At 44.0% G+C, this 13,803-nt stretch overlaps 2 protein-coding genes across 3 annotated transcripts in view; both read right to left on the minus strand.

Moving 5' to 3' along the window:
* LOC311032202 (uncharacterized protein) overlaps positions 1-2,424 on the minus strand; it is a gene marked incomplete at its 3' end in the record, with an annotated part of 3,087 nt that extends 663 nt beyond the window's left edge. Inside the window, exons 1-3 of the mRNA XM_084038837.1 lie at positions 2,168-2,424; positions 383-585; positions 5-110 (exon numbers count right to left, since the gene is read on the minus strand). Coding sequence (XP_083894963.1) covers positions 5-110; positions 383-585; positions 2,168-2,195 — 337 coding nt within the window. The 5' untranslated portion in view covers positions 2,196-2,424. The remainder of the gene's footprint in view (positions 1-4; positions 111-382; positions 586-2,167) is intronic.
* Positions 2,425-3,254: 830 nt separating this feature from the next.
* The window catches only part of btbd11a (BTB (POZ) domain containing 11a), a 149,482-nt gene continuing 138,933 nt past the window's right edge, over positions 3,255-13,803 (minus strand). For both annotated transcript variants that reach the window (XM_084039011.1, XM_084039010.1), the window contains 9 exons: positions 13,535-13,670; positions 12,045-12,277; positions 10,587-10,765; positions 10,223-10,328; positions 9,133-9,235; positions 8,969-9,050; positions 8,786-8,854; positions 8,568-8,681; positions 3,255-7,512 (listed from right to left, as the gene is read on the minus strand). In XM_084039011.1, the coding sequence (XP_083895137.1) occupies positions 7,282-7,512; positions 8,568-8,681; positions 8,786-8,854; positions 8,969-9,050; positions 9,133-9,235; positions 10,223-10,328; positions 10,587-10,765; positions 12,045-12,277; positions 13,535-13,670 (1,253 nt within the window). In that variant the 3' untranslated portion in view covers positions 3,255-7,281. The remainder of the gene's footprint in view (positions 7,513-8,567; positions 8,682-8,785; positions 8,855-8,968; positions 9,051-9,132; positions 9,236-10,222; positions 10,329-10,586; positions 10,766-12,044; positions 12,278-13,534; positions 13,671-13,803) is intronic.

Genomic DNA, 13,803 nt, shown 5'->3' on the forward strand with positions numbered 1-13,803 from the left:
AGGCTAACCTGCGCTGCCCACGTGGACACGAGGGCCTTGATCCGCTCCAGGTGCATCTCGATGGTTTCTGTGTCTCCTATCTGCTCCGCCCGGCACAATTCAAGAACCACCTGCAACAAATGGTGTCACCTCAGGGTTAATGTCACCGACAGCACACTCACAAGATCCAGGAAACCTTAAATAACTCTTTCAATCATTTTGACTGTTTAGAAGCTGAGAACGTTCATGTCATCAACTGAATCAAAGGGAAGCACTAGAATGCACAACAACAGGTTCCTACAACTAGTTTAGGAAGAGAATCATCTGCAAGGCACAAACCAAACTGCTGCTGTTGTTATTTTATGGTATATAAACACTCCTCAATAATATCCTGGAGTCTGACCCGTGCTCTCAGTCCCAGGAGGAGTTGGGCTTTCTGGTCTGCATTCAACAGCTCGGGAACAACTTCTGAAACGGTGCTGATGAACTCCTCCACCATCCCGTAGTCCTGCACGCTTCCCTGCTGGACCACCTGCCACATGGCTGCAGACACCAGGCGCAGAGGAGGGATGAAGAGGCGGAGAGACGGCAGCAGGAGAGGCGAGTCTGGAAAACAATCCACCCGAATTTACATCAGCACATGCTCCAAGTCTGATTTAAAATCTAATTTATCTCCCCACTATGATTAGTTTCTAAAGTTTTTTACACTAGCTAGTTTTCATACTGTTTTTTTGTGTGTGTTTTGTGGTCTAATGTCTAGTTTGACTGAATACTGGATGTCTCCCGTTTTTTAAAAGATGGTCAAATATTAAAATCTTAAATTGGCATAATACAGGAGTACATTTCAACTCATGTCAGTGTCAGTTAGGGCTGGGTATTGTGGCCCAAGTTTTCTGTACATGTCATTACCAGTATTAAGGACATAATTGTGTATCACAATACCCCGATATGTGATTTAATCACAATACAATTCCATTGAAAGACAAATTAATAGTTAATATTAGCTGTCAAAAACACAAGTGACCAAACAGGTGCCAGAAAAAAGCGGAATTGAAAACACAGTAGTAAAGTAAATAAACTGTTAATATAAGACATCATTTCAATTTTAAGAAAAAGGTGGCCCAAAAAAATCTCTTTTATTTGCCTCAAAATGTAAAGACAAGGTAGTTAACACAGACTTTTATGATAATAAATTGAATATCTTTTGTTATTGGACTGCTGGTTCAAAATAGACATATCCTACATAGTATCTTCCCCGTTTGCTGACATTATATTGACCAAACGATTCATTAAACAAATCGGCAGGTTGACATGCAATGAAAATAATCGTCAGTATCAAACCAGTAGAGCAGACGCAGCTGATTATATAAGACAATTTAATTATACTTTGCCTACAGCCACAAAAGCCAAGCAGTGGTAACGTCACTACGCTGGGAACTACATGAGCCCGGTTTAATAAGTAAAACAAATAAACCAGACGTTTATCCCGGGATGCCGACCCTTCATCCAGCACTATGATGAGCAGTTACCCTGCTACCCCGAACACACCTCCACCTCCTCCAAACACAGCCCCCGTTGCCTTCACGGACTGACGACTGTGTCGTAATCACGACGCACGGCACATGACCGCCACAATGAAGTGGTAAATATGGCTGCGGAAGTCGTGACTTTCTAGGCTACATAAGTTGCTGAAATGGTACGGGTGCTGCAGAAAAACAATGCGACATTACGTCTCTATTTTGGGGCCTTTTGTGAGGTTTTGGATTTTAACGCTGGCACGACTTCCAGACGTTATCGTTAGCTGTGTTGCATTTTTGTTTTTAGCCACTGGCTATGTATGCTGTTTTAGTTGAAGCCTTGAAGGCAGCATCTGTTAGCCGATGCTAGTTTTCAGTTGCCAACTTAAGCTAACCTGTGCCAACAGTTAGTTGCCGCTACCTGTAACGTTAAAGCATTTAGCAAATATCAGCGTGGGTCAACTGACAAAGCAAGCCGACACTAGTTTATATGACGTGAAGCTCATTCAGATGACTACAGCACACAGCAGCTCGCTAGCGCCGCAACGTAGCACAAAGCCACCGCCATCTCAGAGCGGGGTACGCCATGTTCAAAATCGGGCGCACACAATCCAAAAGTAAACCCGCTAACTCGCAACGGGCGCCACATATTTAAATAATCTTTGGCTTACCGTTCTTGTCGCGGTATGGGCTCTCCATTTTTTCATGTAAAATATTCAATTAGATTGGCAAACTAAGTCGGGGTTGTTGTGAGTCGACGTCCGCCCGACCCTGCGGTGCAAGTTGGCGGAGAGGAAGGGCGGCTCGATATTCTGTGTAGAGTGCGCACTGCGCAGGCGCAGTCATTAACGGACTGGTTACAGTCAGTAACCGCGGTTTATTACGGGTTAATTATCTCCACTTACACGACCTGCTCAGACATTAATCATGTTAACTTTAGTGAATTAACATGACCAACTTCGGGGTTGTCTACAAATGAGACACCTTCTGCTTCTTCGTCTGAGGACCCTCAGGCTTACTTTAAGCTGCTTTGCTCATCACTTCCCCCTAGAGGCCATTTGAGGGTATGAGCTCAAACAGATTTTCTAAGCTAATTTTTAAGCAAAGTCCTTTTATTTCATGAACAGAAATGTTAAATAAACAATTTCATTATTGACGAGTAGTAGATGATCACCATGACAAGTTATTGTAGACTCGGTAGATTTGCTAAACAGGAAAATGTTGTTTTTCTCATCTTTACAGGTTTCCTTATTGGAAAATGCCTCCACTTCATGCATGTATGCATGTAATCATCATCATAAAGGGCAGATTAGATCTACTTAAATATATATATATATATATATATATATATATATATATATATATATATATAGCTTATAGAACTACAGTGGTACTACTACAGCCCCCCCCCCAAAAAAAGGACTGGCAGCCAAATTGTCGTCCAGGCGTTTTACGACCTTGTAATTATTCATCAGCCTGACTGTCCACTGGCTCTGTGAGGGAGCTGTCAGGACTTTTAGTGCCTTGAGTCATTTGCTTGGCTTAGGTAAAAAGATCAATAAAACACCCTGCTGTTGGGCTGCGGCCAGATTTGTCACATTTTTATTCCGGCGACGCTGCAGTGTCCTTGTAAAAGAGTGAAGTTAGTTTAAGCTTTTTTACTTTCATCTATTATTTATCTGTTTCTGTCCCTAATTTTACGTGTAACGTTCAGTTTAGTAGGAAGCTTTAAAGTAAATGAAGCCAAAGAAAAGGACACACGGTTTAAACTCTGGTCGTTTATTAGCTGTCCACAAAAGCATGTCATGGAACAACGGAAACTGTAGCACGAGTGTAACATTCTTTTTCTTGTTGTTATACTCCACCACATCCCTGCCTCTCACACCATGTATAATTTATATTTCATATATATATTTTGTACAATATACATGTTCTCATCAAAGGAAAAACAATAGCAAAAGTCCCCCCCCCCCCCCAACCCCCTCCGGTGGATTTGAAATCTAGTGAACTATCCCATGCATGTTTCCACTGCGTCTAGGAGAAATGTTGTTTATTACCAGGAACAAACACGCAGGCAAATAAATGCTCAGACAAATTAAGGGGAGAGTGTTGTGTTCGACGGAGCCGGTGTACAAAGCACATTCTCAACAACATTAAACAAGGAGAGCCATGCGAACCGACATTTACTCTACCGCTTTGACCCAGTTTCAAATCAAGCTAAAGTGAGTCTTTTGCTAATGGCATAACATTAAGACTAATGAAGAACAAAAAGAACGAAACGGAGAAGTCTTTTGGCTTCTGTTCATATTCTAAAGCCGTATTCAGCTGCTGTTTGATCACAATAAGACTTCGACTAAGCTCACGGCTGAAATACTAACGTGTGTGTAGAAACACTGGCACCAGAAGTGCTTGACATCATTGTGAACCTTTTCATCTCCGCGGAGACGGAAGGGTTTGCATCTTTAGTAGCATGGATTATTAGAAATGTGGGCATGTATGATGATTCAATGTAAAGCTTAATGTTTATTAGTTCAACCAGAGTTAGTTTAAATACATGTTCAGCTTCGTTAAAGCCATCAGGGTAAAATCAACAGAATGGCAGTCTATAAGTTAGAAATATTCTTATTAAAATGAGTGAAATACACTTAAAATAAAATACTTGGGATGTCACAAAAATACAAACAGAAAATAGTTTATCCAGGCTTTTTTTTCAGTCACCCATTTTTCTGTTATGCGTCTTTCAATTCACATTTATACTGTAACTCCATATCCTGTGGCGTATTATTCACTGTTACTCAGAGTAACACAGTCTCATGGAAATATTGCTTGATTCCAAAACTTTAAAGCATCTTTTTTATATAATCTTTTTCACTTTTGTAAAACAAAATAGCTGTGGAATGAAAAATAAAATATATATGTATGTTAGGTAAGAAAATAAAAGGATAATATCTATATTTTTATTTTCTGTAACTATTTACAGACGTCAAAACCAACTCTTCTATGTCTGTATGTTTCTGGTAAAATGTGTTTTTTGGCCGGGAATAAATATTGAAGTCATTTTTAATCTGCTACAATATTTTTAAGATGTGTCTCCTATCTGAAGATATTCCTGTAGAAACAACACCACAAAGAGACATTTGCATTGTAAGCTATTGGGAACAGAGGGAAGCTTTGTTTTTTGGTTTGTTGCTGGATTGCGGATATTGCACATGTTGTAAATATTAAACCTTTGTTGCATTGTTACATTCATAAAATGTACTGTTTGGCTCTATGAGATGTCTGAGTGAAGGGGGCTCGTGCTAAACTCAAACAACAGCGCTGATCTGCCGCTGAATGACGGCCGCTTGCTTTAACATTTGGTCCTTTTAACATTTGTTCAGTATTATCAAGGAGACGAGTGTCGAGAAAAATGTGGAAAATCATGTGGAACAAAAGCTTTCCACGCTGAATTCATTAGAGACACAACGTTTTGGCCGCAGGTGTGAAACAACGAGTCTTTGTGGACACAAATATTTGTTCAAATAGGCCAAAAACAAATTAAACCTGGTCCTGAAACTTGGACTGGTCAGACCTGTTATTATGAATTATATACATAACTTTGTTGTTTTAATTCCTTTAAATTCATAACTGTAGGTAAAGATGTGTTGACGACGGGCCGTGTTCCCATTTTAAATGTTTCCCTCGACGATATCTTCATCATTATAAAACAGAAACACCAATTAATTTATGTTTCATCGATTTCAACTTGATGTTTCTGAGAAATCTGCATCTAAGTTTGACACGGCAAACAGCTCAAAATACTCCATTACCCAGAAGCCTCGGCTGTTGCCATGTCGAAGAAGCCTGTTTCAAATCAGAGCGATAGCAAAGACGCTCCGTCGTTGAATATGAGAAGCAATCGTGCGCCATGTTTGCTGAATTCCTCCCAGATGAACCACGAATGTAAAAGTGATGGATTGAAGCTGCAGACTGTGTTTCCGTTCTGGCTTCGGGCTCGTCGCCAAAACGTTTCACTTTCAATCAAAAACATACTTTCTGATATTTGTTCTTAATCTTTTTACAGATGTTTCAACCGGGAGGGTTTCATTCGGTTTCCAAGCAGTCGAGCTTCTCCAACCGTAGCCAACTTTCCATCCAAATTTGGCACCAATTTTAAAACGACTTTCCATAAAATGAAAAGAAAAGGTGAATTAATGCACGCTTGGTGTTACTGTTATAGACGAGTTCCTTTTAATCAGTTCCATTTTTAAAATCTCCTTCTTTATGAAAGTTGCATGCTTCGTGTGCGTCAGGATTTATTCACTACGTCTGTTTTTTGTTGTTGCTTTTCAACCTCAGGCAACTGTAAAAATCCCTTTTGTGGTTTTCCACTCTTTTTAGAATCGACTGCTTGTCCACGAGTTGAGAATCACTTTGTGATCACATTGTTGTGTCTCTAATAAACTCGAGTGTGGGAATTGAGAAAGATTCGTTGGATGTAAAGCCTAAAGCAAAAGTGGACTTTTAAAAAGCGTCTCCCCTGATCGTTTGGAATGTATCGGCAACAGCAAAAGAACCGAAGGGAACGTCCGCTAACGGGACTTCGACTGGAACAACCAACACCCTGCTCAGCCCTACCCATCTACACAGAAAGCACACCTAAAGCCAAACGGAGGAGTCAAACAAACAGTTCAAACATGCAACCTTTGCATAAACGGACACATACAGCAGGAACAAACTGGTCAGGGAGCACATTCAATGAGACTGGTGGCTAAAGCCAAGCGGGTGTAGGAGAAGACTGTACAGTTTAGAAAAAAAAGAAGGACCAGCACGATGACTTCAAGGATGTATTTACACGTTTTGCTTTAAATGTCTTTACAGAGAAAGTCCCTGCCAATCGGAATCCATCTCCAAAATCCCGCTCAGTCAGTTTTGCAGTGGGTAGAAAGTTAATAAGCAGCGTTTTCCCATCCTCCCCGTGTGAAAGTGGTCCGTGAAGTACGCTCTGCATGAAAAGCAATATCACGGCAGCTCGGTGGAGCGGATGTCATGCAAAAAGAAAGCGTTCGCCGAGTTCTCGCAAGTTAATTTCCCAGTTGCACGTCCCGTGTTTCAAGCGTACGTCAGCATAGATTTCACTGAGTGGGCCGCCTTTCGCTCGGACCGCCGCTGCAGTGTCGGCCACGGTGGAAGCTGCTGTGATCCGTTTGGCCTCTGCGCACACAGTAGATATAACACAGTGAGACGTATCCGACGTAGAAGTGACAGAATGAGATGGGGATGAGTCCGTCCGCTGGCGTTGCTACGAGTCACTGTTATTGGTTGTATAGTACGGTTATATTTTGGCATGTGTCAAACTTTATACTGCGATGGCTTCCATAAAGTCACGTTTGTAAACCTAAAGTCTCATGTCAGAGATGACTGAGTTCTACTCTACCTCTTTAAGGTGTACAGAATGTATCTCATGCATGTGTCCTAGATGAAATACAATTAGTTTCATAACCACGGTTAGGTCGAAGTGATACTGCTGAGTTTCCTTATTGTCGGGGTGTGAAGTGACCAGCGGGAGCCGTTAGGACAAAGAGTTCAAGCCAAGAAGTTCTCTCTGATTTTGTCACGTATGCCAACTTTAACCCTCAGGAGGTGCGACGGGCAGAATTAAAGGGAATCCCTGACATAAAAGAATCCAGCAGCCCCCCTTCAGCAGTGGAGCCGGGACAGGTGGACGGGGCGTTACAGCGGGGCGTTACAGCAGGGCGTTACATGGATGCTGCGTCTGGACGGGAGGGCTCGGGAGAGGACGGCGTCACACCACGGAGCCCTTGGAGGTGGAGAGGTGGATGGAGTGGATGCGCGTGGCCAGAGTTTTCTCCAGGTCGAGGAGGATGTCGGAGCAGACGCCGGGGCTGGAGGCGGGGCTCTCCGCCGGAGGAGGTTCGTACAGCAGCTGCTTGAAGCCGTCGAATTCGATCAGCAGCACCATGTTCTTCAGGAAATAGCCCTCGATGAAAGCCGTGAGCTCCAGGGCGCCGAGGAACTATTGAAAAGACAATGGAGAAAATGATGAAGAGGAAGGTGAAGAGATTCCAGTTTTTCAAATGGTCTTGATGTCATTTTGTTTCTAGAAATATTATAATATATGTAAGTATTTCCGGTCATGCAGTGTTTCTTTGATGAGGACGGTTTGTAGCAACTCCCCTGAGCTGGTTGGAGCGTTATTCAGTCAGCTGTCGGGCTCCTAATTAAGACCTGAGAGCAGCTCGGTGCAGCCCCCCCTCAAATCAGGGTGTGATGACGCCCTTATGAGGGGAACTGCACACCCGTTCTGATCCAGAAACTCTCCTTTCAGCCAGAAACTCTGGTCTTAAGACGCTTCGGAGACTTCTTTGCTGTCTTAACTTTCTGATTGAAGGTGATTTTGAGCGTCCTGAAAGCTAGCTGGAGTGAATATTAAAGAACAGCGTTCCGGTAGCTCTCCTGCACCAGCCCTTCATGCTATTCATGCAGGAGTTTGTGCTGCCTTATGATAACCTAATGATTGTTCATTTTCTTCAAAATGATTTGCATTATTATGGTGTATTATTGTGTATTATGTGGTCTGGAACTGATTCTCAGGTTTCTCCCCCCAGCAGCTGGAGTCTGATCCCGAACACAGTGACTTCTTTATCACAAAATAAGGGTTTTAAGCTAAAGCTCCTCTGTCTGAGTTGATCAGCCAGTTGCAAACATTCCTGTTTCTCCGACGGTGGAAAGACGGGACTATAAATACACAAAAACGAATCAGACAACAAGAAGCAGGTGGATAGAAAGGAGGGCAGGATGGAAGCTGATTGGTGGTTGAAACAGCGGGACCGGAGCGAGGCTGACGAGACTAATTAAACACAGATGATACACAGACAAAGGGGGGGCAGACACAAGAGGCCAGAGGAGAAAATTAAACAGGAAGTGAAAGCATAAACGCTCTGTGGAGCCGAGGTGAACTGGAGAGGATGCTGAGGATTCTCTGTGAAGCAAACCGTTTCACATCCAGGCAGATAACTGATCCACTGCTTTATGAAACCACATAACTTTCACAGTATGTTTGCATCCCACCTTGGCGTGTTTGTAGAGGTCCACGCAGGTTTCCGTGGTGATGTTCTTGGAGCAGATGATCTCACAGTGTCTCTGAAGGGCCTCTAGTTGGAAGAATTTGGCTGCAGACAGGAGCTGCACGGAACAGTAGAGCCACACAGAATGAGGCACAGGACTCGGGATTAGAGACGCTAAAGCCTCCACCGCCGGCGAGCAGGCTTTGGTTAAGTCTCTCTTACCTCCATGACTTCAGTGTTGCGTATGTGCAAAGCCTCGGTGCCTCCACAGTACAGATACTGCATGACCAGCTGAAACAGAGCAGAGAATCATCCACACTGTGTGTTCACAGTCCTTCTGCATCCATGGAGCGTCTGTGACGTTAGATATAACTGACACAATAATGATGACACTAAAATCCTTACATGGAAAATATTGTACTTGACGTGGCTGATCTCAATGCAGGTGTTCTCTGCTGCCGGTCGGTTCTGGAGCAGCGACTTGAACCTGGAAGAAGGAAGGAAATCGTGTTTATTTGATCTGTGTGAGGAAAAACAACACATCAATAAACAGCAGGATTCTGATTTACCTGGGTGAAGCTGTAAACAGCAAAACCTTATGTGCATAAAAGGGTTTCCCCTCCACCAGGAACGTGACATCAGACATGTCCTTGTTGTTAAGGAAGTGGGGGTCTGGAGAAGAAGACAGTGAAATCAGCAAAACGACGCCTCATTGCTCAAGACTTCAGACGCACAACAGCAAACTCAAGAGATTAAGCTAATGTGGTCATTACTCCGAGGGGGATTCATCACTCAGCTATCAGCGCAGCATCATCCAAGTACAACAAGTCCCATTTCATCAGGATCCTAGAGGCGGGCGGCTGGATTTATAGTCGGCCCTTTAGGCTGTTTCCTTGAAGATCCTGATAAATGAATTAACTGTTGACGGTTCGGAAAGAATTCACTCCCTTCACACACAAAGTGACAAAGTGGACATGCTGTTGTCACCCGTCACCGGTCAAACACTAGGTGGTGCTGCAGCACAGTCCTGAACGGTTCAGTGCCTCCTCCTGCTCTAATTATACCAAACGTGAAAAACATTGATATGTGTGACCTTCCTGACTTTAAATTAGCTTTTAAATCAAATCACGACGGACAAATACCTGCTTCCAAAACATTGTAATGGATGTTCAAAGACAATTTATAAATGTGTAACGCCTCCAGAAAACATTTCAATATCAATTTAATATTAAAATGCAGATCCAAATTAAAATACTTATTTATAATTATTTCTCATTGTTTTCATTTTGCCTTCATCTACATGATTTTCTTTGTATGCATATTTAATATTGGAGGGAGCTATTTGGGATCTAATGACATAATAAAGCAAGAATATGAGACATTTGGATGACTATATCTATATTTTCCATTTTGCCACTTCAAACTATAATCACCTCATAAAAACTTGAATATTATATATATTTTAATATATATTCCCACCCACAAAGACATTATGAACTTAAAATCTGACGAGAACCGGAACTCATCCTGAATTAGGTAGAAGCTCTCTGATCAAACACTTGCCACCTTAACCCTCCCCTGCTGTCGGCCGCTCGTCACTCAGCTTCACTTCAAACAGAAAGTACAAGGAAATCACTGTTTTTAACCGGTCGGTCTTACCTAAGCGCGAGCTCTGCTTCTTCTTCATCTCTGTCAGCTTAGGGATGGGAAAGGGCCCGTAGCACTGTGTGAAGATGACTGACAGCTGCTGGCTTATCACCTCGTTCTGCAAACACACACCAGTGAGGACAGAAACTTTATACACATCACACTTTGATGGCCTCTGTTTTCCATGAGCTCAAATCTCATGCAAATGTATGATAATCTATTTTGGAGTGCAACTAAATATTTGCAAATGTGAGCGTTGGTGTCAGCCGAGCACATGAGCACAGGACAGTTTGTATCCCCGGCAACCCGGCCGTGCTCCCGTCTCTAACGAGCAGTTTGTTTACATGCACATGAAGAGGAAAAACGCCGCGCTGACCTTGCTGGCTCGGAGGATCTGGAACATGAGCGGCAGGCCGTGCGTGATGAGCTCCTCCGTGTACTCCTCCTCCTGGATGCAGCTGAAGTCTTTGAGCAGGCCCTGGATCAGCGGCCGGCGGTGCTGGACGAAGCAGGTACGCAGGGACTCCAGCCAGGTGTGCAGCGTCCAGGGAACACCTGGGAACACCACCACACACAACAGTGAATACACACTTGCACCAGCTGGTCTGAGAGCAGTTTCAAGGGCGACAGAACCGACCATGTTTTCCATCACTTTGTGGTGCGAGTTGAAGGGCGATTGCATGGTGTTGGATTAGTAGGAAGTCGGAGGCTCCAGCAGGAATATAAAGACAGCACTGAATAGAATTAAAGATGATGGTAATGGGCAGCGGATGATGTGAGTGTGTGATTTACATAAATAATGACGTCACAGTGGAGGCTTTGCGTATCAGCAGCTCTGCTGAAATGATTACTTGATTAATGGAGTAGAAAGTTTCATCATCTATTTAACAACATTTGCATTCCAGCTGCTCAAATTTGAGAATTTGATGGTTTACATGTTTCATAATAACTCCCATTTGTTATTTTAGGGTTTTTAGACATTTTAATGATGTCACTTTGGGCTCTGGGATCATATGATGAGTGTTCATACTTGACATACTTGAAACGAATCTCACCACAAAGTCCTTTTAGAAGCTCCAGCCAGACGACGGTAAACACGGCGACTGGAAGCAGGTAAGCTTTGATCATACATCAGTGCAGACTCTGACAGCTGCACACGCGCCTCGACACTCATATGCTGGCGTTTATTCAGACACGTTCCACACGTGCACCAGATATGATGAGAGAGGTGTTCATCTGTTTTACTGATCAACACGAAAATGTCTTCATGCAACGTTGTAGTTCTCGACATCGGCTCCACTTTTTGAAGGTCTTGGTCTCAGAATCGACTAGTTTTTTTCACCTTTTTTCTCAGGATTTGATTTCAAGACCGGTCAAGACCACAACTGCATTGTGGGTAAAACTGTACAACATCTGAGTAAAGGATTGCGACCAAAAGGTCCAGAACAGCTACTCAATGGCACTAGGTGGTGAGATTGTTTTGTCAGCTGAAATAAATGAGTCTATTAATCCTAATTAAATCCTCATCAACAGCCCCGTTAGGTCTTATCTCAAATTAAGTGGAGGATGTTGGGGTGAATGCCGATGATTGGCACATACAGATCGAGCGCTGCTTGTTTCAAATCATCAGGTTCTCACGTTTTGACCCAAGCTTGTTGTCGCCACGGATACAAAAAGTCCTACTTCCTGCGACTGTTTGATGGTTGGATGATTGCTGAGAGTGTGTAGAGGACAGAACAGGACAGGACAGCCACATGAGCACGTCTCCAGGACAGCTGGAGGCGCCAGAGAGCGATGCGTGTGTGCCAGTGAAGCATGTATTAGTAAATCTGACCTAAGCTGCGGATGTCTATGGTGATGTCCACATGGCCGTGCTCTGCGCTATGGTACATGGCCTCTCTCAGGGCCCTCAGTTTGGCCTTTCCTGTTCGCAGCGTCCCGCCGCCGTTGGCCTGCGGCGCCAACCGCTTCTCCCCGGGATCCGAGCTCTCGGCCAGGATCTCCTCCAGAGACAGCACGTCCCCCTTCTCCTGCTCCGACTGGGCCAGCAGCTTCCGAAACACATTCCTGGAGGGGGAGAGGTGGAAGATAAAACACAGACTGAGATTAAAGCGACGCGGAGCGATAAGACACAGTGTCAGGTTGTTTTACGGTCAGCTGTGGGGGAGAGGGGGAGGAGACCACCGCAAAACACCAAACATGTCTCGGGGTCAAATGGTAGGAAGAGAAGTTGTGAAGTGGATGATCACAGACTGGAAATGGTTCTAAATTAAGCATACCCGCGCTGTGTTCACTCCACATTAAGCCCAGCTCTCCAGCTCTGATGGCACTCAAAATATCCTCATGCACTTAATTAAGCACGATCGCACCCTCTGTTCTGTGGAGTCAGAATATATGAAGCTGAAACTGATTATCTCCACTGAAAGGAACAGATATTTTTAAAAACTATTTTGCAAAAATGCTATTTGTTTAAGTCGGCGGCTTCGCGCCAACATTTCCACGCGCCGTTTCTGCGACAGAATGATGCGGCGCGTCACGTATCCAGTGAGAGGATGCATCACCGCACCATCTGCTTTAATGAGGAGGGGCTCGCTCCGAGGCCAAGTCCGGCACCACATCAGATCCTGTTTTTGGAGATTGTTCACCGCTGATGACAAGTCGGTGGGAGGCTCACTGCCGTCACTTTGAAGCTGTTTCGTAAAACGTTGTTTCATCTCCACACATCTTATGCTACGACAGCCTAAATGTGTTGGATGGGCTTTAGCCTAGCTTAGCACAAAGACTGGAAGCAGTGGGAAAGACTACTAATTACACATGTTACTTCAACATGTAGAAATAGAAAACAGGAAGTGGTTTCGTACACTTGTCTTACTCTAACCAAAGCCCACATCATTTTGATTACAGTGGCACTAGCTCAGGAGCTAACAAACAAAAACAAGTCTCCAGCTGGTCCTGCTTCCAGATTAATCCTAACCTTCTCCCTACTCGAAGCCCAGAATGAAACACATTGTCTTCACAATGCTGCATTGTGTTGTTGGCTTACCACTCCACTTCCTGACACCTCTCGCTGCCCTGAATGTTAACAGGCTTTATCTTACTCAGCCGCAAGGAAGTGATGTCAAACCGGAGCTGTTAGTGCTGCTGAATGGACTGCAGCAGCTTATCGTCTGACAGGGAGATATCTGCCTCTCATACGCTGCAGGATTGTGTGAGCAGCGGATAGACCGGGGTACAGTGTGTTAATGGATCAATACTCTGGTAATGGATTCGTCTCTGCTGACTGGCACCTGTGTGTGTGTGTGTGTGTGTGTGTGTGTGCGGTACCTGTGGCCGTGTGCTGCTGCCAGGCTGTATGAGTTCATGTCTCCCAGCGGGGCGGAGGAGATGCCGTTTCGACACAGGGTCCCGATCATGGGGTCGGCCCCTCTTTCCAAGAGCAGACTCACCAGCTCAAAGTTACCTGGCCAGGATCAAACACATGAATCACATGAATCAAAAGGTCTGACACTATTTCCATTAGACGCTTCTTCTCCACTACATTTATAGGACCCTATATGACACGTGAAACATACATCCGACATTATAATGAGGGA

This window comes from Eutrigla gurnardus (genome assembly GCF_963514095.1).
Source record: "Eutrigla gurnardus genome assembly, chromosome: 21".
In the NCBI taxonomy this organism is placed as follows: domain Eukaryota; kingdom Metazoa; phylum Chordata; class Actinopteri; order Perciformes; family Triglidae; genus Eutrigla; species Eutrigla gurnardus.